Source organism: Rattus norvegicus, chromosome 1 (assembly GCF_036323735.1).
Source record: "Rattus norvegicus strain BN/NHsdMcwi chromosome 1, GRCr8, whole genome shotgun sequence".
Lineage (NCBI taxonomy): Eukaryota > Metazoa > Chordata > Mammalia > Rodentia > Muridae > Rattus > Rattus norvegicus.
Window position 1 is genome coordinate 104550722 of NC_086019.1, and position 27583 is coordinate 104578304.

Here is a 27583-nt window from a genome sequence, read left to right on the forward strand (position 1 = left end):
CGTACTCCACTTGTTAGCTGAAAGCCCTGCCGCTCACAATAGAATGCCCGCCCTCCTCTCTCTTTGATTGGCTGAATAGTAAAGATACATGGCGATGATTGGTGCAGTACTGGGCTATTTCCGTTCGGAGCAGGGAGGCAGGGGGCGTTGCCCTAGAGACAGGCGGAGTTCGATGACACACTCTGGAACCGCCCCCTAAACGGCTGAAACCAACGCTAATTGGATGGACCATCAGCTCCGCGCCAGGAGGGAGGGATGTAAGAGTCTGACGGAGGCGGAACTTCAGGAAAAGAAGACCAATGGGTGAGGAAATCGCACTCCGCAAGGCTCTGGCGACTCGCCGGAAGCGTCATACTTCCGCCCTCGAAGGGGCGGTTGTGGGGGGCGGGCAAAAAGGCGACGACCCGTAGAGAAGGAAGGAGAAAGAAGGCCTGTCAGTCAGCTGAGCTGCGATAGGTGGAGCGATGCCTGCAATTCCCTGCTGCAGAGAGGGGCTGGGTGAGGCAGTAGACTGTGAGGTGTCCACTACGCAGGCGCTTCCCTCTTCACAGTCCGTCTCCACGCCTGCGCCTCAGCTTCAGGAGCATGCCTCTTCCCTCTTCCTTCCCTAAAAACAACACCTGGAAATTTGACTTCTCTAGAAATCTATTATCCATGAGAGGAGGGACTGCCAGTCAAGGCTTGTTACCGTAAACACTAAGGTCAAAAGAGATCGAATGGCTTACCCGAGACTACACAACTCAAAAATGGAAAATTGTGGGATTACGATTTTGGTTTTTTAAACATCCTTCATTATAGGTTGCTCTTCTTTCCTCCCTAAATCCCAGTACCCAAGACAATCTGCATATAATGGTCATAAGATCAAAATTGCTTCTCCATCAGTTCTGGAGAACCACCCAGGAAAAAGCCAGTTAAAGCCACAGCTGAGGACTAGGTCAGTTTGTTTGGCCTCCAACTCCCTAGGTTCTTTGGTTCACTGGTTGCAGGGAAGGCAAAGCCCCCAGACCGCCAATGACCGCCAATGCAACAGCTATTGAGAAATTTGGGGCAAAGGGACTTGGAAGGGTCCATGTCTATTGTCCCCATTAACAAAATGGCACCCCAGACAGTCTTTTCTAATTTGACACCCGCAGAATGGGTCTAGAAGGTGTGACCTGGGACCTAGGAAGGGGGCAACACTGAATCCTTGTCAATAGAAGGCAGTTTTCTGGGATTGGGGATTTAGCTCAGTGGTAGAGCACTTGCCTAGCAAGCGCAAAGCCCTGGGTTCGGTCCCCAGCTCCGAAAAAAAGAAAAAAAAAAAAAAAAAAAAAAAAGAAGGCAGTTTTGTGAGTTTGAGGCCAGCCTGGTCTAAGTAGAGAGTTCCAGGATAACCACAACTACATAGAAAGTGTCTGTCAAAAACAGAAAAGGTTAAGGATGTAACTAACCTTTAATCCCCCAGTGAGGGATTGGGGTACATGTGACTTAGAAGTAGAGCCTCTGCCTACAATCTCCCAGTGAGGGGCTGGGGCCTGCTTCAGTGGAAGAATACTTACCTAATACATCCAAAGGCTGGGTTCAGTCCTGAGCACTGAAAAAAAAAAATCACAAAATCAGACGTCTATTTCCTGGAGAGTTTAGAGACATCCATAAAATACGTAAGGATTGGGTTTGGGGATTTAGCTCAGTGGTAGAGCGCTTGCCTAGGAAGCGCAAGGCCCTGGGTTCGATCCCCAGCTCCAAAAAAAAGAACCAAAAAAAAAAAATACATAAGGATACAGATTACCAGTGATGTTTGAATTAATCGTCCATGGAGGGATGTGAAAAGGAGACATAAAATATAGCAAGAATATACACAAAACCTGTCTCTACTTAGCCTAGAAAAACATCTCTTCCCATTCTCTGCTCATGCAGCATGGTATGGACAAGAGGAGTTACTGAGTTCTAGGTAAAAAGAAAGGCCTTTTATTCCAGGTCCCTCACAAGTAGACAGGAACCTCAGTGTTCCCCCACATGTCCAGACTGTTTGTGTGACTGTTGTTCTTAGATTGCTTATTTTCAGACAGAGACACACTATGTACACCAGACTGGACTGTAATCACAGAGAGCCTCTCACCTCTGACTCCATAGTATTAGGATTAATGGTGTATGCTACTATGCCCAGGTCACAGGATTTTGGGTTTTTTTTTTCTTTTTTTTTACGCTTTTTTTTTTTTTTTTTTTTTTGGAGCTGGGGACCGAACCCAGGGCCTTGCGCTTCCTAGGTAAGCGCTCTACCACTGAGCTAAATCCCCAGCCCCTTTTTTCTTTTTTAAAGACTTATTTTAGGAGTTGGGGATTTAGCTCAGTGGTAGAGCGCTTGCCTAGCAAGTGCAAGGCCCTGGGTTCGGTCCCCAGCTCCGAAAAAAAAAGACTTATTTTATGTACATAAGTACACTGAAGTTGTCAGTCACACCAGAAGAGGGCATCAGATCTTATTACAGATGGTTGTGAGCCACCATGTGTTTGCTGGGAATTGAACCCAAGACCTCTGGAGGAACAGTCAGTGCTCTTAACCACCGAGGCACTGTCTCTCCAGCCCTCAAAGGTTTATTTTTGAGTCCAGACCTAAAGTAAAGGCTTTCCTAAATGCAGCAATATTGGGGAGGAACTCAGACTGCCTTCTGCCAAACCCACAGTGTCATCTGTGGGAAACACAGCTTAGTGGAAGCTTTGGAGAAACCAGACCCGTTTTCTTCAACAAAAGGGAAGGAATGATTTCTGGCTACCTGGATGTAGTCAGAAAACCTGGTGATCCTGTATTAGGAGCCACCGCTACCTGAGTCTCCCCAGCATCTTGAGCTGTATCTGTGAGTGGCTAGAATACATCCCTGTGAAAGAGACCCCATGTACCTTGCATCTTCCAAGGTAGGAATCTTATCCTTACGATTATCACAGCTCCTTCCACTAGGGTACAGCTGTCTGGCTAATCTGTAGGTTCTTCTTTCTTATACTCTTCTCCACCACTTTTCTGCCCACAAGATTAGAGAAAAGGATAGAGAGGGAGGGAAAGAGATTCCTAAATAAAGTCAGGGATTGGAGAGGGGGTGTCAAGTTCCTTGGGGCAAATTTGATCTTCACCTCCAGGATATCTAACTTCATCATATTTCTTCTTTGTGCAGGACTGCTTAACCATGACTAACAACAACTACCACCACCAACGACTCAAACCCCCACACCACCACCACCATGACCACCACCACCACCACCACCACCAACCACCCAACCACCCACTCACTACCTCTCAGGACCGTAGCATTTATATACCCTGTGAAAAGTCCCCAGAATTCCATACATCTTGCATTCACAGAAACAGCATGAGACAAATCATAGTCAGCTGCTGTGGACAATCTGAAGCAGCCCCATAATCCACACCTGGGATTAAAACAAAAAATATTCTTATATTTCTGTGTTTTTTAAAGAAATCAAAGTTCCAAAATTCTCACTACATTTCTCCCTTTCTGTTTTAATCTGTGAAATAGGCTATGTGTAACAGGTAACTTTGTAAACAGAGACATTTTGAATTAAATGAGTGCTTTTCAGAGCAGTGGCCAAGGTTTTCAGGAACCCTCTCTCCTGCTTTAGTTCTAGTTTTTGTCGGTTTTGTTGGTATCCACCGCTTTTCAATTCCTGTGGAGATATAAACAAATCTGCATCCTCAAAGCAAAACTTTCCATTCTGCAGTTAACACAAACTTTGGTTTTCCAAATTCTGAAAAGCTCAGCCATCTGCCAGGCTTCATTCCTTTTGGTACCCTGGGTTACTTCCAGCAGGCGATGGAGTTCAGTTATACAAAAAAGACATTTTCTTATCATTTCCTTGGCTTGTTGCTAAGTGATATACATTTTTTTCTTTAAACCTTTTTACTGTTAGCATGGTGGTTTACATACAAATTTGAGCCTCTAATACATTTCCTACTAGTAATTGGTCAATCTCTTCACCTCCTTGTGCTCGGGGCCCTGGCCAGCATTATGAGACTGAATATGAATGATAGGTAATGGATCATTTCTGTTTCTGACTGCCTGCTACAGCTGTATACATAGCAAGGTGAATTCTGAATTATCAAGAATAAACTCAGCATATGCAGAGGAACTCTTTCTGCATAGTAAGAGTAACTATACTAAGAGGCTTCAGAAAACCCAATAATGCCATAAGTTTTTGAACTGAAGTTTTTTTGCATTAGTACAGAATGTAGGTGGCTTCAGGAACTAGTGTTTTTCTTATGATACATGGGAGAATACAATTAGCTCTTTTTATAAAACTGAAAAAGCTTGCTTTTATTATGTTTGCTATAATTTCTCCCAGTAATTGCTACAACTCTTTGCCAATTTTCATTGATTATCCATAATCATGTAATCTTAGAATTAGTATAAGGTACTACAATTTCTGCCAGGTCTGGTCCCAACAATTGACAGTCTTGTTCTACCCTTTATTTTTTTTTTAAGATTTATTTATTTATTATATATAAGTACACTGTAGCTGTCTTCAGACACACCAGAAGAGGGCATCAGATCTCCTTACAGATGGTTGTGAGCCACCATGTGGTTGCTGGGAACTGAACTCAGGACCTCTAGAAGAGCAGTCGGGGTTCTTAACCACTGAGCCATCTCTCCAGCCCTTGTTCTACCCTTTATGATTAAACCAGAAACTTTTTCTGTGTAAATGTTTAATTTTTACTTTGTGTGCTAGGAAAATCCATTCATTAATAAAATCTTCTCTTTGCATAATGAGTCCCTTAGGAAAATGAGTTGAAGATAAAATAACCACATAAACATCTCTGTGGTCTATGTTCTACTAGAATTAACTCTCTCTGCTTCAGCTGCTAAGCATCTTCCTTTAAGTCTGAATCTCCTTGTAACATTTGAAACAAATTACTTAACTCTAGAGTAGTTAATCCAATGATAGGCTGCAGCCAATTGATACCTCGTTAACTTTTTTTTTTCGGAGCTGGGGACCGAACCCAGGGCCTTGCACTTCCTAGGCAAGCGCTCTACCACTGAGCTCAAGCGCTCTACCACTGAGCTAAATCCCCAACTCCGATATGATATATATTTTATAACCCCAATAGTTAATAGACTCTCCCCTCTGTAGCTTTTCAGGAGTAATCTGTAACCCCCAGCAGGGCAGAATTCTTTGCTTCCTTAACTATTTTCTTGAAAGTATCTGCAACATAATCAACCAACAAAATATTATCCATGTAGTGATAAATAATGGATTGAGGGAATTGCCTGCAAGTTATTTCCAGTAGTTGTCGCATAAACTATTGATATCGAGTTGGACCGTGTAACATCCCTTATGGAAGAACTTTCCACTGATATCTTATCTTTTTATAGCTGGAGAATTATGATGGGTAGGTACTGGGAAAGAAACCTTTCTCTATCCTGCACTTGCAGGAAGATAGTAAAAAAAAAAAAACAATTTTTTAAATAAATAGGCCATGACTTAGGTAATAAGGAAGGTAAAGGAATACCAGGCAGTAACGGACCCATTGGTTGGATTACTCTATTCACTGCTTTTCAATCTCTTAACAGTATCCATTTTCATGGTTTCTTTTTTTATAGTAAATGCAGGAGAATGCCATGGGTTGATAGACTCTTCTGTATGTTGAGCCTCTAGCTCCTCTTGTACTAATTGTTCAAGTGCCTATATTTTTCCTTAGTTAAGGACCACTGGTCTAGCCACTCAGGCCTGTCAGTCAACCGTTTTAAGAGTAGAGTCCTGGGGTTGGGGATTTAGCTCAGTGGTAGAGCGCTTGCCTAGCAAGCACAAGGCCCTGGGTTCAGTCCCCAGCAAAAAAAGAGTAGGGTCCTTAGTGCTTTAGCATCACCTCCGTTATAAATTTGGAAACTCAATCTCGGTTATGCCCTGTGTTTGGACAATTGGCACAAGCTTTGCTTTTGATGACATATATCAATACTTTTCTAAGGAGCATCTACCATTTCACCCCTTATTTCATCATAGGCTGTCCCTGGTATTGCAGCAATGTTAATCTAAGCACCTCACTATTGTAAAAGATCCCTTCCCCATAAACTTGTGGATATGTCAGCCACATAAAGTCCTAACTTTTTGATTTGACCTTTCAGTCCCACACATTTAGCCTGCCTCATGCTTTGTTTTACCTCAGATAGCTTTCAAATTCCTAGAAACTGGGTATAAAGACTTTTACACAAAGCTTTATAAAGGGGCTAGAGAGATGGCTCAGTGGTTAAGAGCACAGGTTGTTCTTCCAGAGGTCCTGAGTTCAATTCTCAGCAACCACATGGTGGCTCACAACCATCTGTAGTGAGATCCAATGCCCTCTTCTGGTGTGTCTGAAGACAGCGACAGTGTACTCACATACATGAAGTAAATCTTTTAAAAACAAACTTTTGTGAACGATAGTTACACCAGCTCCCGTGTCCACCAAACCTTCTATTTCAATATCATTTACTTGCAATTTCAATTTTGGCCTCTGATCATTAACTATTGTTTTCCAGAACACACATTTTCTAGGACTTTCAAACCCTTTTGTTCTTCCCACAGGAATAGCTTTGCTTTTGATGTAGGGAAACAATGGCAGCTAAGCAGTCCTATCACCTAGGTTAAGTGCATCCACCCCTCTTTTTACATAGGCACTAATATTGATTTCTCCTTTGAAGTCTTCATCTATAATTCCTGGATGCACAATGCATCCTTGGGAAGTCAATTTACTCCTTCCCAAGACCATCCCTACTATCCCTGCGGACAAAGAGCCACAAACCCCAGTGGTTGTTTTATAACATTGATAACAGTCACCCAGCAACTGGTCTTCTGCTACATTCATTCCCCTCTATTTTACTGTCCAATATTCACAGCTCTTTCCCCCCGACTTTAACCATTGCAACTGCAGACCGGCCTCTAGTACAGCTTTCATCAAACCATTCCAGCCTTACGGAATGATTTATTTTGAGTGGCCCAGTTATTTAGAATTTGTTTCACATAAGGAGAGTGCATCCCATATAAAATCATGACCCCTTTAAGTTGCCTTAGACCTATTATTTCTTTAGGACATCATTACCTTTCTCCACAGCATTCACAGGCAAATGCTACTGAGGAAACAGAAAGTCATCTCTTAACCCCTGGGGTTGGTTTGAGATTAACCCTTTCTCTCTAAATTGGCTGTTTCATCAGCTTGTCCTCCAGCCTTTTCAGCTTCTCTCTGATCCTACGGCCCTTGAACCCAGGTTCTTTTCCTCTTTCCTCCTTGGAGAACTCCCAGTCTCTTGCTCAGTCACTGGGACTGAGCCTTTTTGTTCTCCCTTTTCCCAGTGCTCCTCACCTCTCCAGCACTTCCTCTTCCACCAGCAGTTTTTTCAGGTGCAGCCAATTCTGCAACAACTTCAGAAAAAAGAATGCAAAACTACACCTTTTGTTTTCCCATTTCAGCTATTTTTTTTGTTTCTCAGCCCCCTCCCTTCCCACCTGCAATTTTTCCAGTTGCACAGCCATTCTCCCAACCTTTTAAAGAAGAAAAAGAGAAATGAACAAAACAAACAAAAACAGGATAATCCTCTCTGGGAACAAAGTAGAGGATATCCCAGCAGTAGCAGCCACAATAAACGTTTTGCTGATCTCTTGAAAAAAAAAATCAGGGGCTAGCGAGATGGCTCAGCAGTTAAGAGCACTGACTTCTCTTCCAGAGATTCTGAGTTCAATTCCCAGCAACCACATGGTGGCTCACAGCCATCTGGAATGGGATCCCATGACCTCTTCTGGAGTGTCTGAAGACAGAGACAGTGCACTAACATATATAAAACAAATAATTCTTTTTTTTTTTTTTTGGTTCTTTTTTTTCGGAGCTGGGGACCGAACCCAAAAACAAATAATTCTTTAAAAATATATTTAATACATGTATGTGACCATCCACAGTATGGAGGCCAGAGAATAACTAGTAAGAACTGCTTCTCTTCTTCTACTCTCTAGGTTGTGGTTGGAGTCAAACACAGGTGATCACTCTTGACAGCAAGCACCTGCATACCCACTAAGCCATCTTGATGGCCAGTTTATTTGGAGAAAAGATCTCACTACATAGCCTAGAATGGACTCAAACTCATTGCAATCCTCCTACTACAATTTCCTGAGTAGCTGGGAAGACAGCCCTGTCCTAGCTGTCTTGGAATTTTGAGTCTAGGTCATTTCCCAGGCTTGAGAACCTCTCCAGCTATTTCCTGTAACCCCCCCCATCTGGGAGGTGCACCAGTATGTAGAGTGGTTCCTTTGGATGGTACAGTGTGCTAATATCTTCCAATGGCTGGGACAGGACCTCATGGTGCCTGGCAGGTATAGATAGAAGTTACACAAGTGCCTCTCATTATACTTTGATTGGACAACCCTACTGTTAATCAACAGAGATGAGTCAATGAATCCCTGCAATCAGCATTATAATACTAATTCTGAGGATGACTTTCAGAGACACCCTGACACACACAAGTTTCATGGCCACTAGAGAGATAATCAATTGGTAAGGTGGAGAATGAGACTAAAGATAGTACCATCTTTGCTGGCTCTGCCTCATGCCATCTAGGGACTGACCTTAGAGTGTAGTCTTCTTATACATTTAAGCAGAGTAAAACATTAGGAAGGGGTTTTCACACGACAATTCTCATAATGAAGCTATTGGGATGGCTACACTGCAATTCCCTTGCAAAGTAGCAAAGCATCTGTCAACTTTACAATAAGAATTATTTCTTAGGCCAGGTGGTGTTGGTGCATGTCATTAATCCCAGCACCCCTGAGGCAGAGGCAGAGGCAGAGGCAGGGGCAGAGGCAGGGGCAGGGGCAGGGGCAGGGGCAGGGGCAGGGGCAGGGGCAGGGGCAGGGGCAGGGGCAGGGGCAGAGGCAGAGGCAGAGGCAGAGGCAGAGGCAGAGGCAGAGGCAGAGGCAGAGGCAGAGGCAGAGGCAGAGGCAGAGGCAGAGTTAGAGTTCCAGGTCAGGCAGGGCTACACAGAGAAACCCTGTTTCCAACCCCATCCATGAACTTCCCAAAGAGTAGATTCTGTTGGCTTATAAAGAGACCTCAAGGCTAGGGCCTACCTAGTGTAATGAGGATTTTGCAATTTTGGTTTCTTAAAAAACAAAACCAAAAACCCACAGGATTGTGGGAAGGGGTGACTTGGAGCAGAGCAGTGAGCTGGATATAAAGTGAATAAGTTTTAAAAAAAAGAATTAAAAGAATATGCTTTTGTGGGCTGGAGAGGTGGCTCAGTGATTAAGAGCACTGATTGCTCTTCTAGAGGTCCTGAGTTCAATTCCCAGCAACCACATGGTGGCTCACAACCATCTGTAATGAGATCTGATGCCCTCTTCTACTATGTCTGAAGACAGTGACAGTATATATAAAAAAATCAAACATGCTTTTGTTTTAATCCCAGGTTTGGGACATGGTGCTGCTTCAGACTGTCCCCAGCAGCTGATTATGATTTGCCTTGTGCTGTAGCAGGGGAGTGATTTTGCCAGCTGCAGATATTTTTTTTCCATTGCATGATGTCTGGAATTCTGGGGTGGGGATTGGGGGCTAGAGTGTGTATCAATGCTAGGTCCCTGAGAGGCAAAGTGAGTTGTTGGTTGGCTGTTGGTGGTCATGGTTTGTTAAGTTGTTGTGTACATAGAAGAAACAACAAGAAGAAAGAGTTAGATATCCTGAAGGCAAAAATCAAACTTGCCCCTAAGGAATACCCCTAATCAGCAGGAAATAGTCTAACGATATTGTTACCTCTTTCCTACCCTTTATTCAGAGATCTCTTTCCTTTCCCTCTTCTCTAGTGTTAGGTGGTTGAAAGAATAGAAAAGGGGTGGGAAGGGGAGAAGAAAGAAGAACCCACAAAGTAGCAAAAGATAGCTGAGTGGCAGCCAGACCTGAGGCTAGGCAGAATGGGACACTTGATTTCAAAGAAGGAAACAGCACAGGAGGAAGGACTGGATATTCCTTTATTTTATGAGTATACTGTATAAAGATTATTTATTTCATTTATATGAGCACACAGGCATATCTCTGTGAATCTGAGACCAACCAGGACTACACAGTGAGAGTGTCTTAAAAACCAAGCAAACTGCCTGGAGAGATGTTTCCATTGTTAAGAGCACTGACTACCTTTCCAGAGAACTGGGGTTTGATTCCAGCACCCACACAGCAGCTAACACCTATCTGCAACTCCAATCCCAGGGAGCTGACACCTTCCTCTGGCCTCACCAGGCACTTGGCACACATGCTATCAACAGATGTACATGCAGGAAAAACACCCATGCATAAAAATAATTAAATTAAAAGCTACATATCACGAGGACCATCTATACATTTTATTTAATCCTGCATACTCAAATACCATCTCAAAAACTGTTCCATGACCTTCAGGTTGGCCTCAAACTCTAATGTAGCTGAGGATGGCTCTAAACTCATGGTCTTCCTGCCTCCATCTTCCCAGACTGGTCCCAGACTTGCTGTGTGGCCAGAACCAACCTTAAACTCTTGATCTTCCTGATTGGCGTAAGATACCAATATTCATCTGTGTTTACATGTTTACATGGGTGTACATGCATGTGTGTGGGCATGTGTAGAGGTCAGAATACATTCCTCAGTCACTGTCCACCTCTTCAGGGTTTTGTTGTTGTTGTTTGGTTGTTTGTTTGGTTTTTGTTTTGTTTTTGTTTTTGTTTTTGAGATGGAGTCTCTCGTGACCTGAAGCTCCCTGATTTGGCCAGTAAACCCCAGGGATCTGCCTGTCTGTACCTTTCTAGTGCTGGAAATTCAAACATCACAATGTGTAGCTTTTCTTTTTGAGATGTGGGTCCAGGGGGGATTGAGATGTCAGGCTTGGTGGCAAGCACCTTTACACACTGAGCAATCTCCCAGCCCTAGATACTCATTCTCTCCCCCACTCTTACATTATCTGTTTTTGTTATTTGTTTATTGGGTTTTCTGGTTTTTTTTTTTAATTTTTTTTAAATTTTTATTTATTTGAGTACACACTAGCTGTCTTCAGATACACCAGAAGAGGGCAGACCATTACAGATGGTTGTGAGCCACCATGTGGTTGCTGGGAATTGAACTCAGGTCCTCTGGAAGAGCAGTCAGTGCTCTTAACCACTGAGCCATGTCTCCAGCCCGTTTTCTGGGTTTTTGAGACAGGATTATACTCTGTGTAGCTCTGGCTATCCTGGAACTCACTCTTCCAACTCACTCCACAGACCAGGCTGACCTTGAACTGGGAGATCTACCTGCTTCTGTCTCTGAGGGATTAAAGGCATGCACCACCATCACCCAGCAAATTTTCTTTGAGATTTCATTATTTTTGTTTCACATATATATATGAGTATTTTGCTTGCACATCTGTCTGTACACCACCTTGTGTGCTTGATGCTCTCAGGGGCCAGAGGAGGTCACCAGGGTCCCAATACTCTGTGATTGGAGTTATAGATGTTTAGCAGCAGCAAGTACTCCTAAGACACTGACCCAATGCTACAGCACCCTGGATTCTTTTCTTTTCGTTTAAAGATATCTTATGTATATGAGTACACTGTCACTGTCTTCAAACACACCAGAAGAGGGGGGTCAGATCCCATTACAGATGGTTGTGAGCCACCATGTGGTTGCTGGGAATTGAATTCAGGACCTCTGGAAAACCAATCAGTTTTTTTGTTTGTTTGTTTTTTCTCCATCTTTATTAAATTGGTTACTTCTTAATTACATTTCTTTTTTTTTTTTAAAGATTTATTTATTTATTATATATAAGTACACTGTAGCTGTCTTCAGACACACCAGAAGAGGGCATCGGATCTCTTTACAGATGGTTGTGAGCCACCATGTGGTTGCTGGGAATTGAACTCATGACCTCTGGAAGAGCAGTCGGGTGCTCTTAACCGCTGAGCCATCTCTCCAGCCCCTTAATTACATTTCAATTGTTATTACCTTTCCCCGTTTCCATGCAAACATCCCCCAACCCCTTCCCCTCCCCTTCTATATGGGTGTTCCCCTCCCCATCCTCCCCCTATTACCGCCCTCCTCCCAACAATCACATTCACTGGGGGTTCAGTCTTGGCAGGACCAACTACCTATGTGGTCAGAGTCCAGGGTCAGTCCATGTATAGACTTTAGGTAGTGGCTTAGTCCCTGGAAGCTCTGGTTGCTTGGCATTGTTGTTCATATGGGGTCTCAAGCCCCTTCAAGCTCTTCCAGTTCTTTCTCTGATTCCTTCAACGGGGGTCCTGTTCTCAGTTCAGTGGTTTGCTGCTGGCATTCGCCTCTGTGTTTGCTGTATTCTGGCTGTGTCTCTCAGGAGAGATCTACATCCGGCTCCTGTCAGCCTGCACTTCTTTGCTTCATCCATCTTATCTAGTTTGGTGGCTGTATATGTATGGACCACATGTGGGGCAGGCTCTGAATGGGTGTTCCTTCTGCCTCTGTTTTAATCTTTGCCTCCCTATTCCCTCCCAAGGGTATTCTTGTTCCCCTTTTAAAGAAGGAGTGAAGCATCCGCATTTTGGTCATCCTTATTGAGTTTCATGTGTTCTGTGCATCTAGGTTAAATTGAGCATTTGGGCTAATATCCACTTATCAATGAGTGCATACCATGTGTGTTTTTCTGTGATTGAGTTACCTCACTCAGGATGATATTTTCCAGTTCCATCCATTTGCCTATGAATTTCATAAAGTCATTGTTTTTCATAGCTGAGTAGTATTCCATTGTGTAGATGTACCACATTTTCTGTATCAACAATCAGTGTTCTTAACTGCTAAGCCATCCTTCCAGCCCCCTGGATTCTTTTTTTTTTTTTTTTTTTTTTTTTGCGCACCTTTAATCCAGCACTCAGGACAGTCAGGGCTACACACTTGAAAAGCCAAGGGCTGGAGAGATGGCTCAGTGGTTAAGAGCACCCGACTACTCTTCCAGAGGTCCTGAGTTCAATTCCCAGCAACCACATGGTGGCTCACAACCATCTGTAAAGAGATCCGATGCCCTCTTCTGGTGTATCTGAACACAGCTACAGTGTACTTATATATAATAAATGAATAAATCTTTAAAAAGAAAGAAAGAAAGAAAAGCAAAAAAAAAAAAAAAAAAGGGGGGGGGGGCGCGCTGGAGAACCAAAAAAGGCCCAGTCCACTGTGTGCTCTAGGCTGGATCGAGGGAGCTGTACAATCAAAGCCAGGGCTGGAAGAGTCCACTGAGGTCTACAGGGGAGAGCCGAGCCAGGATCTGTTCTCTCCCATACCCCTCTCTGTGACCCAGTGGTTAGGCCCTTTGTGACCCAGGCCAGGAGCTAGAGACCCTGAGCACCAGGGGGGGGCGGGCAGAGTAGATGGTGAGTCTCCCCCTGGGAGCAGGCCCCCCCGCGCCATGGCAAGCGTGGTGGTGAAGACAATCTGGCAATCCAAAGAGATCCACGAAGCGGGGGACCCACCTGCGGGGGTGGAGAGCCGCGCCCAGCTGGTCCCCGAAGCTCCCGGGGGGGTGACCAGCCCTGCCAAGGGGATAACAAAGAAAAAGAAGGCCGTGTCCTTCCATGGGTGGGTTTCCTGCACCCTGTTGATGATAAGTCTAGTGCCCAGCAAAGCACGGATGCTGAGGGCAAAGAGGGACGAGGAAGAGGACATTACAGAGGCCGTAGGGGAAGAAGGTAGTGGGTTGAGGGGAGAGTCGGGAAAAGAGATGAAGGAAGCGAGCATGGGTCGGGGGCGGGGCTGAAAGACAGCAGGGAAATGGTAGATTGAAGAAATCAAGGAAGCAGGAGGTCAATGGCATCAGAGGTGCAGGTGCTGTGTTGTTGAGAGCATAAGGCCCACCCTCTGGACCCCCCACCTCCATGTCCCCACTGTCTCCTGGATCATCTGCAGGGTGGAGCCCCGGATGTCCCACGAGCCGATGCACTGGTGCCTGAACCTCAAGCGGTCCTCAGCCTGCACCAACGTGTCCTTGCTCAACCTGGCTGCCATGGAGCCCGACTCCTCCGGTACAGACTCGACCACAGAGGACAGTGGTCCACTGGCACTGCCAGGGCCACCTGCTTCCCCTACAACACCCTGGGCTCCAGAGGACCCTGACATCACAGAACTACTGGTGAGCAGATGATATGAGGGTGGTGGGCCACGGTCTACTCGATGGAGGTCCAATCTAGTTTAGGAGCAGTTACAGTCACTGCAACCTGAAGACAGGCTTTAATAACCATATCAGGAAATGTCTCCTGGGAGTAGGGGTACAGCTCAGCAGTTGAGCATTTGGCTAGCAAGTGCTCTGGGTTTCATTCTGAACAACGCAAGAGAGAATACACTGGCCCCATTGAGTCACACAAACCTTGTCATTTATTTACTCTTTAGACGGGGTCTCACTTCTTAGTCCAGTCTGGCCTTGAATTTGCAGGCCTCCTGCCTCAGCCTTCCAAGTAGCTGGGATGGATGAGAGGCCTGAATCCATACACCCAGCTTTTGATAACTATTCCCTTGAAAGCCTGAGATGTCAGGGGTAGGGAAGAGACAACTCCACACTGTCACCTCAGCTGCTCGAAGCATTATCTTTGCTGTTGACTTTGTTTTGGGGAGAAGATCTTATTATGTAACTCTGGCTGGTCTGCAACTCTATATGTTGACCAGACAGGCCTGGAACTCACAGAAATCCTCCTGCCTCTCGCTAGAATTAAAGACATGTACCACCACACCCAGACTGAGGTATTTTCTTGGTCTCCCAGGGGCCTGACTCAGGCCAAACTGAGGTTTGAGGCTTCTGTGTAGAAAACAAAACAAAACAAAACAAAAAAACAAAACAGAACAGAACTAGTGGGTTTATGTGGCAGAGCCAGAGGTTTCATTAGAAACATTTAATATAGACTTTAATTATGCCAGTTAGGAGGAGGGGTGCTCAAAGGGAAAACAAGATCCACTCAAGTGTGAGTATTGCCTTACCAAGGGAGAATCCCAATGAAATGTTCCAGCATCAGCCATACAGTCCATTCTGGGGTCTCTCAGGTTATATCTCTGAAGGTTGCTAAGAAAGGTTTTTTTTTCTGACTTCTGAATTGGCTCTATGCATTTGTGGAGATCAGAGGATAGCTTGTACCAGTAGATTCTTTCCTTCCATGATGTGGAACCCAAGGTCAGAACTCTGTCTTGAGGCAAGGTGTTTCACCCTTTACCTGCTGAGTCAGCTTTTCTGCCCGCCCCCTCCTGGTTTTTTAAGACAGGAGTTCTCCGTGTAGCCTTGGCTGTCTTATAACTCATTCTGTAGATCAGTTGACCTTGAACTCACAGAAATTGTATGCCTCTGCCTCTCAAGTGCTGGGTTTAAAGGCATGCACCACCACCAACCTGTGTGTGTGTGTGTGTGTGTGTTGCCCAGGGAGACCAGAAGAGGGTGTCAGATCCTCCTGAAACTGGAGATACAGATGATTTTGAGTTGCTAAGTGGATTCTGGGAACCAAACCTCGTCTTCTGCAAAATCAGCCAATGCTCTTAGCCACTAGGCCTTTTCTTTTTCTTTTTTTTTTTTTTAAAGTTACATTTATGTTTCTGTGTGAGGTGGGGCACATGTTATGCTATACACAAATGAGACCAGAGGGCAACTTAGTGAAGCTCCCCTTCATTGAATGGGTCTGGGATCAAACTCAGGTCATATTCAACCAGTAGGTCATCTCATCACCTCAGATCTGCTTTCTGTGGCTTCTGCCTTACTGAACAGGTCTATCTTGAGCTATCTAAGGTTCACAAGCCTCAGCCTATCTTGCCTGGAGATGGGGCACAAGAAGGCCTGAGCTGGGAAATTGGGAGGTCATCTTGTGAAGGTGACCAGGACAGGATGATGTCATTGTTTGAGATGTTAAACACTGCATACAGGTCAGTGTGATGATTCAGTGGGTGCTTCCAAGCCTGACAACCTGCGTTCAGTCCTAGAAGCCCACATGTTAGAGAGAACCAGCTCCTGCGAGGTGTCCTCTGACCTCCTCACACAGGCCCTGGCATCTAAGTGCTGAGACGTTAAATAAATGAGGGAAATATATAAATGACAGCCATAGTGTCTCAAACCCTGAATCCCAGCATTTGGAAGGCAAAACCAGGCTGCAACTTGGAGGCCAGCCTTGGCTACATCTTAAGGAAATAAATCTAAAGCAGAATCTGCTAGAGATTCAATCGTAGTCTGTGAGTCTTGGAGAGCAGAGAACATGTCCCACTGTGAGAAACAATTTAATGAAGACATAGGCCGTAGGAAATAGCAGATTCCAAGACAGAAAGCTAGGCCCATCTCCAGAGGCTATCCTTAGAAGGAAGGGGAAGTCTATTCATTCGTGCCTGAGCCTGGGTGTGGCAGCCAGCCCACAGCCCCAAATACTGTCAGCAGGAATAGTTATTTCTGTCAGTATTGAGCCTCATTTCTCTGTTGATGAAGCTCTGGAGGCCCAGAGAGATTAAGTAGCACAAGCAAGGTCACAGAGCAGCTTAGGGAGTCATACAGAGGGTTGGGGTGATAATCTGCACTGTTGGGGACAGTAAAAGACACTGGACACCCTGAAGAAGAGTTGTCAATGTGGCTTTGCAGAAAAGAGAACACAGGCTGAATCTTGAAGCTGAAATAATGTATTCTCCTTGTAGAAAACCAGGGAAAGGTGTTGCAACCACCAGGAGCAGCATGTGCAAAGCCACAGGGACTGAAAAGAGTCTGGGAAGGAAGGGACAGGGCTGTGGTATATGGAAAAGATGGGGCTGGAGGGAGAACAGGACACTGCCCACACAGGCTGCAAAGCATGGGTATTGTCCCAAGGGGCCATAGGGAGTCCTTGTGGATTCAGTAGGGAAAGGAGAAGCAATCCATTTGCTGCTATCCTCTTGTGTGCTATATTGGGTGATGTCACCTCCCCCTATCAGAGCATCTGTAAGGGAGTTGGTATATTGACCCAGTTTAAAGATGAAGAGAAAATTAACCAGGTTATAGAAGGCAGAGTCATTCCCAAGGTCAAAAGGCTATGGAGTGTTTGTTAAGACCCAGAGGCTAAATTAGAAGGCTGCTGGGTTTAGTACCAAAAAAAACTCCTTTCTTCCCCGAGACTTCCCTGCAGTATGTGCAGGGGAGAGGAGGCAGAAGCAGTGGGGCTAGTACTGGATAGGAAACCAGGCACGGGATAGACTCAGACCTCCCTCCTCCCCCACCCCAGTGCCTTCCAGTGGTTCTCATGTGAGCCTAGAGCCTGATGCCTCCCTGAAGAGCTATGAACATGTCCTCCAAGGACTGATGACCTCCAAACAGCTCTGGGCTGTGGGATTTTCAGGCTTTAAGGATGAAAGCTTCGTGAGCATGTGTGGGCCTCAAGCATCTTACTGCAGCTTCCTCCTCTCTGACAAGGAACTTGTGATCACATTAGGGGGCTGCAGAGAGCAGAGGGAAAGAGACAGAGTCTCGAAGTGAGGGGGGGGAGAGGAGAGGAGAGGAGAGAGAGAGAGAGAGAGAGAGAGAGAGAGAGAGAGAGAGAATATGATAGAGAGAGAGATAGAAGGGCAGAGACCAAGACCCAGAAGGACACAGACAGCAGAGCCCCAGAGGACCATGGTGACCGGTCACCGTCGGTGTCCACTCCTAGTTTCTCTGGAGACAGAAATGCTGTGCGGAGACTGTGGTGCTCTTGGGTGGTCACGAGATGAATGACAGCAGTCACCATCAGTGTTGCCTGTGAAGGCCACACTGACACACTTATCCCATTCTGTGGTGGCTCCTTAGTCCCTCCTGGACACACTATGCCATCTTCATTATTTTACTCTGGGGTAGAGATCTCATTATAGAGCTGGCCTGGAATGCACAGTCCTCTTTGCTCAGTGTCTAAGCGCTGGGGCCACAGGCATGCACCACCATTGCCAACTCTTGCTGTGTTGTGTCCCTTGATTTTTTTTTTTCAGACAGAGCCTCATGCATCCTAGGTTGGCTTCAAACTCTCTTTGTAGCCAAGGATGACCTTGAACTCCTAATCACACTGCCTCCACCTTGAGAGCGCAGGTGTGCACCACCACGCCAGGTCTGTACAAGACTGGGAATGGAACCCAGCCCTTTGTGTGTGTCCGGCGAGCACTCCCAACTGGGCTACAGCCCTCAGAGTCACTCTGTATTGGAGGACTGCCTTGAACTTCTTCTGATCATCCTGCATCCACCGCCATGCTTACATGGGTCACTAGGTTTATCAATCGAGATATTGATCACCCTGTGGCTATAGATCCAGCCATATGGCCATCCCTTACTATCATAGCTATGTAGCCTTATCTCCCACTTTCAGGGAAGGATAACAGAGAGGCTCCAGGCAGGATCATGCTTCAGGGACTGTAGAGCACAGTGGTAGCTCATGGCAGAACACGGCTTCCTCACCTGTGTGTAACTCTTCAGCTGCCTGCCTTCTCCTCTCTCCTCCAAGGACCCCAAGTACCCCTTCCCATAATTTGAATCAGTCATCTTGTGATGGTGGCTACCAGTCACAGCTATATTGCACAGGAAGGAAAACTGAGGTACACCCGGCTGTGATGCTCTCCCCAAAGTCATCCGGGGAAGTAAAATGAGCTGGCCCAGAGTAAATGTTCTAAGTCTCCCAAAGAGCTCCCTACGGCAGACTCCTGAGTCTCCGGTTCAGAAAGTCATTTGCATACGATCTAATGCTTTTGAAAGTTGTCCTGATACTTCACGCAGACCATCGGGGAATGGCTAAGTTGGAAGGTGTGGCACAGGGCCATGACAGGGTACAGTCAACATTTCTGCCAGAGCGGGTTAATATTTTGTCCCTGGCCATAGTCCTCAGATGGGGTGAGAATATGGTTGGCATTTCATCCAGGACTTAACCTTTGGGTGGGATGAGGTTGCGGTAGAAATCACATCCATGGATATGGGGTGCGATTGCTTCTGTGAGGACCGTAGGCCTCTAGTGAGAGGTCCATGCAGTCGCTATTACGATTAAGGCTATACATGTCTGATGGGATCAGTGTGCAGTCAACGCTTTGGCCAGGGCTGAATTCTTCTGATGGCTTGGCTAGGGTTGGAAGATGCCCCAAGACATTGCCCTGGTAGGTGACTCAACTCCTTTCTGGCTTCTGAGTGGAGACCTAGGCTTTCGGCCATAGAGGCTGCTTCTCCTTACACAGATGCTCACGACCTGGGAGCCAGCATTCCTCAGAACATTCCTCAACCTCCCAGACAACAGATGTGTGTCTCCATACCTGGCCCACCGCACCCATAAATTCTCACAGCTCGGCAGTAGTGCTGTGTGCACTCAGAAGGCAGAGGCAGGCAGATCTGAGTTCAAGGCCAGTCTGTTTACAGAGCAAGTTCCAGGGCAGCCAGGGCTACACAAAGAAACTGTCTTAACACCACCACCCCCTAAAAAAAGGTCTGGAGGCCCTGGAGCTCAATATGTAGACCTGCCTTAAAGGTGTGTCACATGCCTAGCCACTGACAGACCTTAAAACAATGTCTTCATTACAAAAGAAAATATGTTTCTTTCATTTTACAGTCAAAGAAACTTGTTATCATCGTAGTTTTGGTTTGGTTCTTTTTTTTTTTTATTTTAAGATTTATTTTTAAAGTATACAGTGTTCTACCTGTATGTCTTCATGCCAGAAGAGGGCACCAGATCTCTTTATAAATGGTTATGAGCCATGTCATAGATGGGAATTGAACTCAAGCCCTCTGGAAGGGCTCTGCTGCTGCTCTTAACTTTTGAGCCATCTCTCCAGCCCTTGTTTTTGTTTTTAAAGAGAGGGTAGAGTCTCTATGCCACAGCTACTTAGACAGATCTCATGGTCTCTATCTGATGATCCAAGATGATTGTCACTTTATACTTCAGAGAGTGGGAGGACAGGAAAGGAGGAGGGATTTTGTGGGTACACATTTGCATCTGGAACCCACGGTCTTGTGCATGCAGGCAAGTACTCTGTCGTTGAGTCACACCCCAGCCCCTCACTGGGGGATTCCAAGGAGTGGCTTTACCATTGAGCCATACCCTCACCTCCAACGGGGAAAATCTAGGCATTTTCTTGAAACTGTCTTCCCCTCTTACTTGTCCCAGCGCACTGTGAGGAATATTAGTCTACTTCTGGCTTTACAAAACAAGGGACTAAATTCGAGGATGCCACCTTTTGCCCAAAGCCACAAACCCATCTAGAACAAAACCAAACTGAAAACACAGCCTGCTACCTCTAGAATTTTCTTGGTGTTGAACTCTCCCGTTTTTCACCAGAGTGGGGTCAACAGTGGATTGGTACGTGCCAAAGACTCCATCACCAGCTTGAAGGAAAAGACCACGCGGGTTAATCAGCATGTTCAGACACTGCAGGTAGGCTACTGGAGGATCCCTATACCCTTGCCTGTGGCCTCTTCCTCCAGAACTAAGTTCCTGGCTTGTAGCCACCTTTCTCCATTGCGCATGCTCAACCCTCAGGAGGCTAAGACGCTGCTCCCCGTATAAACTTTAACCCTGCCTCCCTTCCATGGTCAAGAGCGAGTGCTCTGTGCTGAGTGAGAATCTGGAAAGAAGGCGGCAGGAGGCAGAAGAGTTGGAGGGGTACTGCAGTCAATTGAAGGTGAGCCGCTGTGGAAGGAACCGGTTGGGGAGAAAGGGATGAGAGAAGCAGAGACCACAGAGGGCTTGGGATGTGGCTCAGTTGGTAGAATGCTTGCCTAGCATGCAAAAAACCTCGGGTTCAGTCGTAGTGTGGCATTAAGCCTGAGTTGGGTAGAATACACGTCTGATTTCAGAACTTGAAAGTTCAAGATTCTTTTCAGATATATAACGAGTTGGAAGCGGGGTACATGAGACCCTCTCATGGCTACCAAAAAAAGTCACTCTCTTCTGGCTTTCATGGCCACTGCACGCATTATTGCACATACACTTAAATACATATACACAGGCAAAACACCATACATATACGAATTTTTTTTCAAGACAGGGTTTCTCTGTGTAACCCTGGCTGTCCTGAAACTAACTCTCTAGACCAGGCTGGTCTCAAACTCAGAGATCCACCTGAGTCTGCCTCCCGAGTGCTGGGATTAAAGGCATCCGCTGCCATGGCTGCCGCTGCCACCGCCACCATCATAAGACATTTTCTTTTCTTTTTTTTTTTTTTAAGATTTTATTTATTTCATGTATGTGAGCACACTGTAGCTGTCTTCAGACACACCAGGAGAGGGCATCAGATCCCACTGGATCCCAGATGGTTGTAAGCCACCATCTGGTTGCTGGGAATTGAACTCAGGACCTCTGGAAGAGCAGTCAGTGCTCTTAACCACTGAGCCATCTCTCCAGCCCATAAGACATTTTCAAAAAAATTTTTTTTTAATTTTAAAATTTAAAACAAAAGGAGCACAGGAGAAGGGGGATGATCAACGGGGTAGTGCAGTACAGGCTTGGCTAGGAAGGAAGCTTGGTTGGGAAGTGGATGAGTCCTACATAGGGCAGATGCTATGCAAAAAACGAGGCTGAAGGTGGGGGGCAGAACCGGAATGGGAAGGTAGGGCCCCCGCCCTGATGTTCTGACCCAGGAGAACTGCCGCAAGGTGACCCGTTCAGTGGAAGACGCTGAAATCAAAACCAATGTCCTGAAGCAGAACTCTGCCTTGTTGGAGGTACGAGGGTATGGAGGGGGGTCCCAAGCTAGTGAGAAATTTGGGTGGAGTCTCGGGCTGGGGGTTGGAGGAGCTATGGTGGACAAGGACAGGGGTGTAAAGGCTGCAGATGTTCCAGTGAACTGAGCTGGGTTTGGGACCTGGCTGTAGGGGTTGGATATCAAAAGGGGGAGGGCCCAGGGGAGGAGCCAAATAGGGCTTGCTGGGTGTGACCAGGGTGTGAGCCTGGGGAAGCTTAGTTTGTCAAGGGTGTAGCCTGAAACGACTGGGTAGGCCGGGTCTAGAATGAAGACTTGTTAGCTCACTTTCCAACAAAACTTGGAGAAAACTTGTTGCGATCCCTAAGAGGCAGGGACTGAGGCAGACAGGACAGGAGACGAGAGTGGTAGGTTGCCTGCAGCAGTAGAAACAGCTAGCAGAGTTTAGAGTAAATGTTATCTCCCCTCCTAAAGACAAGCAGGAGTTCAGTTAGACTTCAAGTGTACTTCCCAACTATCCTCTCTCTACACTACTTTGCAGTCTCGGGGATCCCTGGAGTGCAGTTAGCTGCGGGTGGTAAGTTGCCGATCACCTTGACTCATTGTCCTCCCTTGCCCAGGAGAAGCTAAGATACCTCCAGCAGCAACTGCAGGATGAGACGCCCCGGAGACAGGAGGCCGAGTTGCAGGAGCTGGAGCAAAAACTAGAGGCTGGCCTCTCCCGGCATGGCCTAGGCCCTACTACTCCCATTCAGGGCTGCTCCGGTCCTCCTGGTAGCCCGGAGGAACCCCCGCGGCCGCGAGGCCTGCCCTCCAATGGCTGGGGCATGGCAATCCGCGCAGGGGAGGGACCCTCGCTGAGCGAGCAGGAGTTGCAGAAGGTCTCCAGCGGCCTAGAGGAGCTGAGGTGGGCGGGGACTGGAGGAGGTGGGTGGATCAGGACCCAGGTGGAGCAAAGGGCGGGAGTTGGGAGGAGCTTCGAGGCTGGGTGGGCGGGACAGAGTGTATCCTAGTCGGGTTGTAGTGGGTGAGAATTGGAAAAGCTTGATGTGGGAGGGGTTTAAGGGGGCTAAGCGATTGGGCACAGAAGCCCACTAGATGAGGATTGTGTGATAGCATAGGTGGTACCGGGCTAATCCAATACACCAAGAAAAGGAAAATGAAAAACAAAAACAAACAAACAAAAAAAAGGGGGGGGTTGGGGATTTAGCTCAGTGTAGAGCGCTTGCCTAGCAAGCGGAAGGCCCTGGGTTCGGTCCCCAGCTCCTCCGGAAAAAAAAAAAAGGAAAATGGTGGGAGGCGGGGGAGTGGTGCTTGCCTTTAATCCCTTAATCGCAGCACTGAGAGACAGAGTTCAATGCCAGCCTGGTCTACATAGAGAGTATCAGCACATCCTGGACTACAATAGACAAGACTGTGTTTTTTGTTTTTTGGGTTTTTTTTGTTTTTTGTTTTTGAGACAGGGTTTCTCTGTGCAGCCCTGGATGTCCTGGAACTCACTCTGTAGATCAAGCTAGCCCTCAAACTCACAGAGCTCTGCCTGCCTCTGCCCCCCAAGTTCTAGGATCAAAGGTGTGCACCACCACCACCCGGCAACAGACCTTGTCTTTAAAACAAAACAAAAAGGAAAGAAAAGGGGTGCTGGAGAGATGGCTCAGCGGTTAAGAGCACTGACTGTTCTTCCAGAGGTCCTGAGTTCAAATCCCAGCAACCACATGGTGGCTTACAACCATTTGTAATGAGATCCGATACCCTCATCTGCTGTGTCTGAAGGCAGCGACTGTGTACTCATATAATAAATAAATCTTTAAAAAAAAGAAAAAGAAAGAAAAGAAAAATAATTCGGTGATCTATTTGGGGCTAGGTCAACAGGGGCGTAGTCAAATCTATACCCAACCCTTTCTTCCCTTCTGATCCTCGCAGGAGGGAGGTGTCCTCGCTGGCAGCTCGGTGGCATCAGGAGGAGGGGGCGGTGCAGGAGGCCCTAAGGTTGCTGGGAGGCCTGGGCGGCCGTCTGGATGGCTTTCTGGGCCAATGGGAGCGGGCGCAGCGGGAACAAGCACAGTCCGCACGGGGTTTGCAGGAGCTGCGAGGACGAGCAGATGAGCTGTGCACTATGTAAGGGTTCAGCCGGTGCTGGAGGGCGCGCGGGGTCCTTGGGAGAGAGGAAGCAACCAACCGGAGGGTGGATCCTTGAGGAAGGAGGCTTGAGCTGGGGGCTAAGTGACCTAGATTCCCCAGTGAGAGGCTGGTGGTGTGGCTCAAACTGAGCCCCTCCCTCACCCCTGCTCCGGATTAAGGGCTTGGCTTTGAAGTTGAGATCCACCAGTAAGGAATGAGTGTGGTTCAGCAGTAGCGCATTTGACTAGCAGAAGCCCTGGCTTCTATCCTCATCAGAGCCAGGCCCCTCAGGTATATAGGTTTGAAAGGTGGACTTTCGGGTGCTGGAATAGTCCTGGCTATTCCAAGTTAGCCACATTGGTTGCTCTCCTACCTCAGGGTGGAGAGGTCAGCAGTGTCTGTCGCTTCACTGAGGAGCGAACTGGAGGCACTGGGCCCAGTAAAACCGATTCTGGAGGAGCTGGGACGGCAACTTCAAAACTCCCGAAGGGGACCTGACCATGTCTTGAACTTGGATCGTCCTGCCCAAGGTCCCTGTCCTCGATGTGCCAGGTATGGGGAGGGGTAACAACTGCACCACATTTAGGATTGATCACATTTAGGATTGATCGACAGTGTCATTGTGAGAGATAGGCTCCCGTGGGCTGCAGAACGAGTGCCATGTTGCATTGTGGGATTATCTTCTCTACCCTTCCCACATGGTAAAAATTGGCTTCTTGTAGAGGGCAAAGATTAGATGCACTGGTATTTGAGACTTGGTGCGTTTCCAGCACACTGTGGGAGGGCTGGGTCCTCTGTGACATAATACCAGGGGCACAGAGGGGTAGCTCAGTTAGGAAAGTGTTTGCCTTGCAAGCAGACAGGAGATCCCTGTACTGGTCAGTCTAGTGACTCTAGGAACTCCAGATCCTGTACTATAAAATTAGACTCTGCCTTAAAAAGTAAGGTAGAAGGCTGGAGAGTAGCCGGAGGAGTCGAGCACCAACTGCTTTCCCAGAGGTGCTGAGTTCAATGGTGGTTCACAAATATCTGTAATTGTAGTCCTGTGGGATCCAATGACCTCTTCTGGTATGCAGGCCTACAAAACAACCATATACATAAGCAAATAAATCTGAAAACGAAAACAAAAACAAAAATAGTAGGGCTGGACATGCTTGAGCACGCCTCTAATTGACCACCGCCTGTAATTCCAGTTCCAGGAGATCCAATGCCTTCTTTTGGCCTCAGTCGGCACCTGTACACAGGTGCCATTCCTTCACAGGTACACAAAGATAAACTAAATCTTAATAGAAAAGCAGAAGCCTGGAGAGATGGCTCAGGTGGTTAAGAGCCCACACTGCACTTTCAGAGTCCTAGTACCCACATCAGGTGACTCAGTCATTTATCACTCCAGAGCTGGGGGAGTCCAATCCTACTGTGCTCTGCAGGCATGTGCACATACACACACACACACACACACACACACACACACACGTATGCATAGATGAAAAAATAGGCTGGAGAGGTGGCTCAGAGATTAAGAGCACTGGCTCTTAATCTTCCAGAGGTCCTGAGTAAGCCACCACAGAGCGGTTCAATAATGAGATCTGCTGCCCTCTTCTGGCCTGCAGGCATACATGCAGGCAGAACACTATTCTTAATAAGTAAACCTTAAAAATAAGTTGGAGTCAATTGAGCAAGACATTATCAACCTTTGATCTCCACACACATATACACACACGCAAAGTGAGACCTGGACGTGTTGTGGAAAGAGCCGGAAGTGGGTTTCCAGTACCACATAGGGTTAGGTTTGACTTATGCCACGGCTAATGCCTGTTAGGGTGTTTAATGAGGTGTCTAAAGAAACAGGGCCAGGCCTGGCTTGTTCACATCTTTAATTCCAGCAGTCGGGAGGCAGAGGCAGGACATCTCTGTGACTTCCACTTCAGACTGGTCTACATGAGTTCCAGGACAGCTAGGGCTATGTAGAGAGACCCTGTCTCAAAAAACAAAAAGTAGGGGCTGGGGATTTAGCTCAGTGGTAGAGCGCTTACCTAGGAAGCACAAGGCCCTGGGTTCGGTCCCCAGCTCCGAAAAAAAGAACCAAAAAAAACACAAAAAAACAAAAAACAAAAAAACAAAAAGTAAAACAGCCAGATGGAGCCTAGTCCAGGGCCTCATCCACCTGGCGCCCATTCTTTACAGCCAGGGGCAGCAGTTATCCACGGAGTCCCTACAGCAGCTGCTGGAACGTGCGCTGACCCCACTGGTGGACGAAGTGAAGCAGAAGGGTCTGGCTCCTGCCTGCCCCAGTTGCCAGAGGCTACACAAGAAGATTCTGGTACCAGGGACCATGGGTTGCCATGACCCATGTTACTTTTGTGTTTTGCAGGGTTTGGGGAACCTATGGCAGGAAGGGGAGGCCAGCATGGGAACAGCAGGCTTTGCCTGTGTGCAGCCAAGACAGAGCTTGGGTTATAGCTCAGTCACTCTGCACCCTGGAGTGACACTTTATCCTGGGTCTGGGATATCACGGGACATGGGGGGCAGAGTCTATTCTATAGCTCATGGAACATGGGCCTGATTTTCTGTAGCCCTTCAGGGAGGTGACTGGACTCAGAGGGACCCTTAATGCTAGACTGGGGTACCACATAAACCACAGTCCTATAGTTATTAGAACGTAAGGACCGATGCATTGTGGGACACGGAGAGCCAGTGGCCTGTGCAGTGATGGGATTGAGCAGCCCAGGAATGGGAGGTCAAGGCTTGGTGCACTGGGGAATATGGAGGTTAGTGCATGATAGGATTTTGGCCTCAGGGATGATGGGATATGAACTGTAGTGAGCTGCAGCCCCACTAGTACATATGAGAGCCTGGTAAACTGTGGGAATTAGAACATTGTAACACTAGGCACCATTCTTGTGACCGATGCTGGCATCACAGATGCAGGTCTTCTTGAGAATTATGGGATGTGGAAGGGCACCACAGGATGCTGGGATACACACAATATAGGAAAATTCACAGGCACCAGGGGACAGTATTTGAGGTGTGATTCAGCTTGCAGGGACACAGGCCAGAGCATTAGGGACACTCACAGGCTTCTTGCCAGATGGAGTTGGGGAGACGAGTGAATTGTGAAATTCCCCGGGGCTAATTCCCAAACTCAAGGCCTGATGGGTTACTTTGGGTGGTATGCGGGCTCCGTGGGACCCTGCCCCTTGCCCTCCGCGACCCAGCTCCCCCTCCACCCCCAGCCCAGTCCAGTAAGCCCAGCGGCGCCTACACTCCTCTCCCCAGGAGCTGGAGCGCCAGGCCTTGGCCAAACACGTCAGGGCAGAGGCCCTGAGCTCCACCCTTCGGCTGGCCCAAGACGAAGCCGTTCGGGCCAAGAACCTACTGCTGACGGACAAGATGAAGCCGGAGTGAGGACGGAGGCAGAGGGCATGGGAGGAGGGTGAGGTCTCTGGATGGGGCCTGGCTCCTCCTCCTGCCTCTCACCCACCCTACCCCCGGCTGGGCCCCCCACAGTACTGATCCCCACTTGGTCATCATTGCAGGGAGAAGGTGGCCACTTTGGACTATATGCATTTGAAGATGTGTTCCCTCCACGACCAACTCAGCCACCTGCCACTTGAGGGGTCCACAGGGGCAATGGGGGGAGGAAGCACTGGAGGGGCTCCCCCTAAACGTGGGGGTCCAGGCTCTGAACAATAAATGGCCTCTCATGCTGGCATGAATTCTGACTCTTGAGTTGGCATCAAAAAGCATAGTCATCAGGTGTGGACACTGAAACAAGATTTCCATGGGATCTGGGTTACACAGTGACACCCTGTCCTAAAAGCAAAATGGGAAAGGCATACAGCTCACACTGTAGAGCACTTGCTGAGCTGGCTT

General features: G+C 47.2%; 1 protein-coding gene and 1 non-coding gene across 19 annotated transcripts; both read left to right on the forward strand.

Moving 5' to 3' along the window:
- Positions 1 to 68: 68 nt before the first annotated feature.
- On the forward strand, positions 69 to 27426 carry Tsks (testis-specific serine kinase substrate). 18 transcript variants are annotated; one of them, XM_006229016.5, is made up of 11 exons: positions 69 to 303; positions 13871 to 14093; positions 20227 to 20322; positions 20486 to 20569; positions 21501 to 21611; positions 22210 to 22496; positions 23513 to 23707; positions 24089 to 24262; positions 25895 to 26030; positions 26944 to 27143; positions 27247 to 27426. In XM_006229016.5, the coding sequence occupies exons 1-11, from the start codon at positions 224 to 226 to the stop codon at positions 27401 to 27403; spliced, it is 1743 nt and encodes a 580-aa protein (XP_006229078.1). In that variant the 5' UTR covers positions 69 to 223; the 3' UTR covers positions 27404 to 27426. The 18 variants fall into 18 exon arrangements, with proteins under 18 accessions (XP_006229078.1, XP_063140218.1, XP_063140191.1 ...); XM_063284148.1 differs by having other exon boundaries at positions 26944 to 27111; XM_063284121.1 differs by having other exon boundaries at positions 21528 to 21611.
- Trnap-agg45 (transfer RNA proline (anticodon AGG) 45) lies at positions 1653 to 1727 on the forward strand. The gene has a single exon. It is a non-coding gene; the product is annotated as a tRNA-Pro (tRNA).
- Positions 27427 to 27583: the final 157 nt, after the last annotated feature.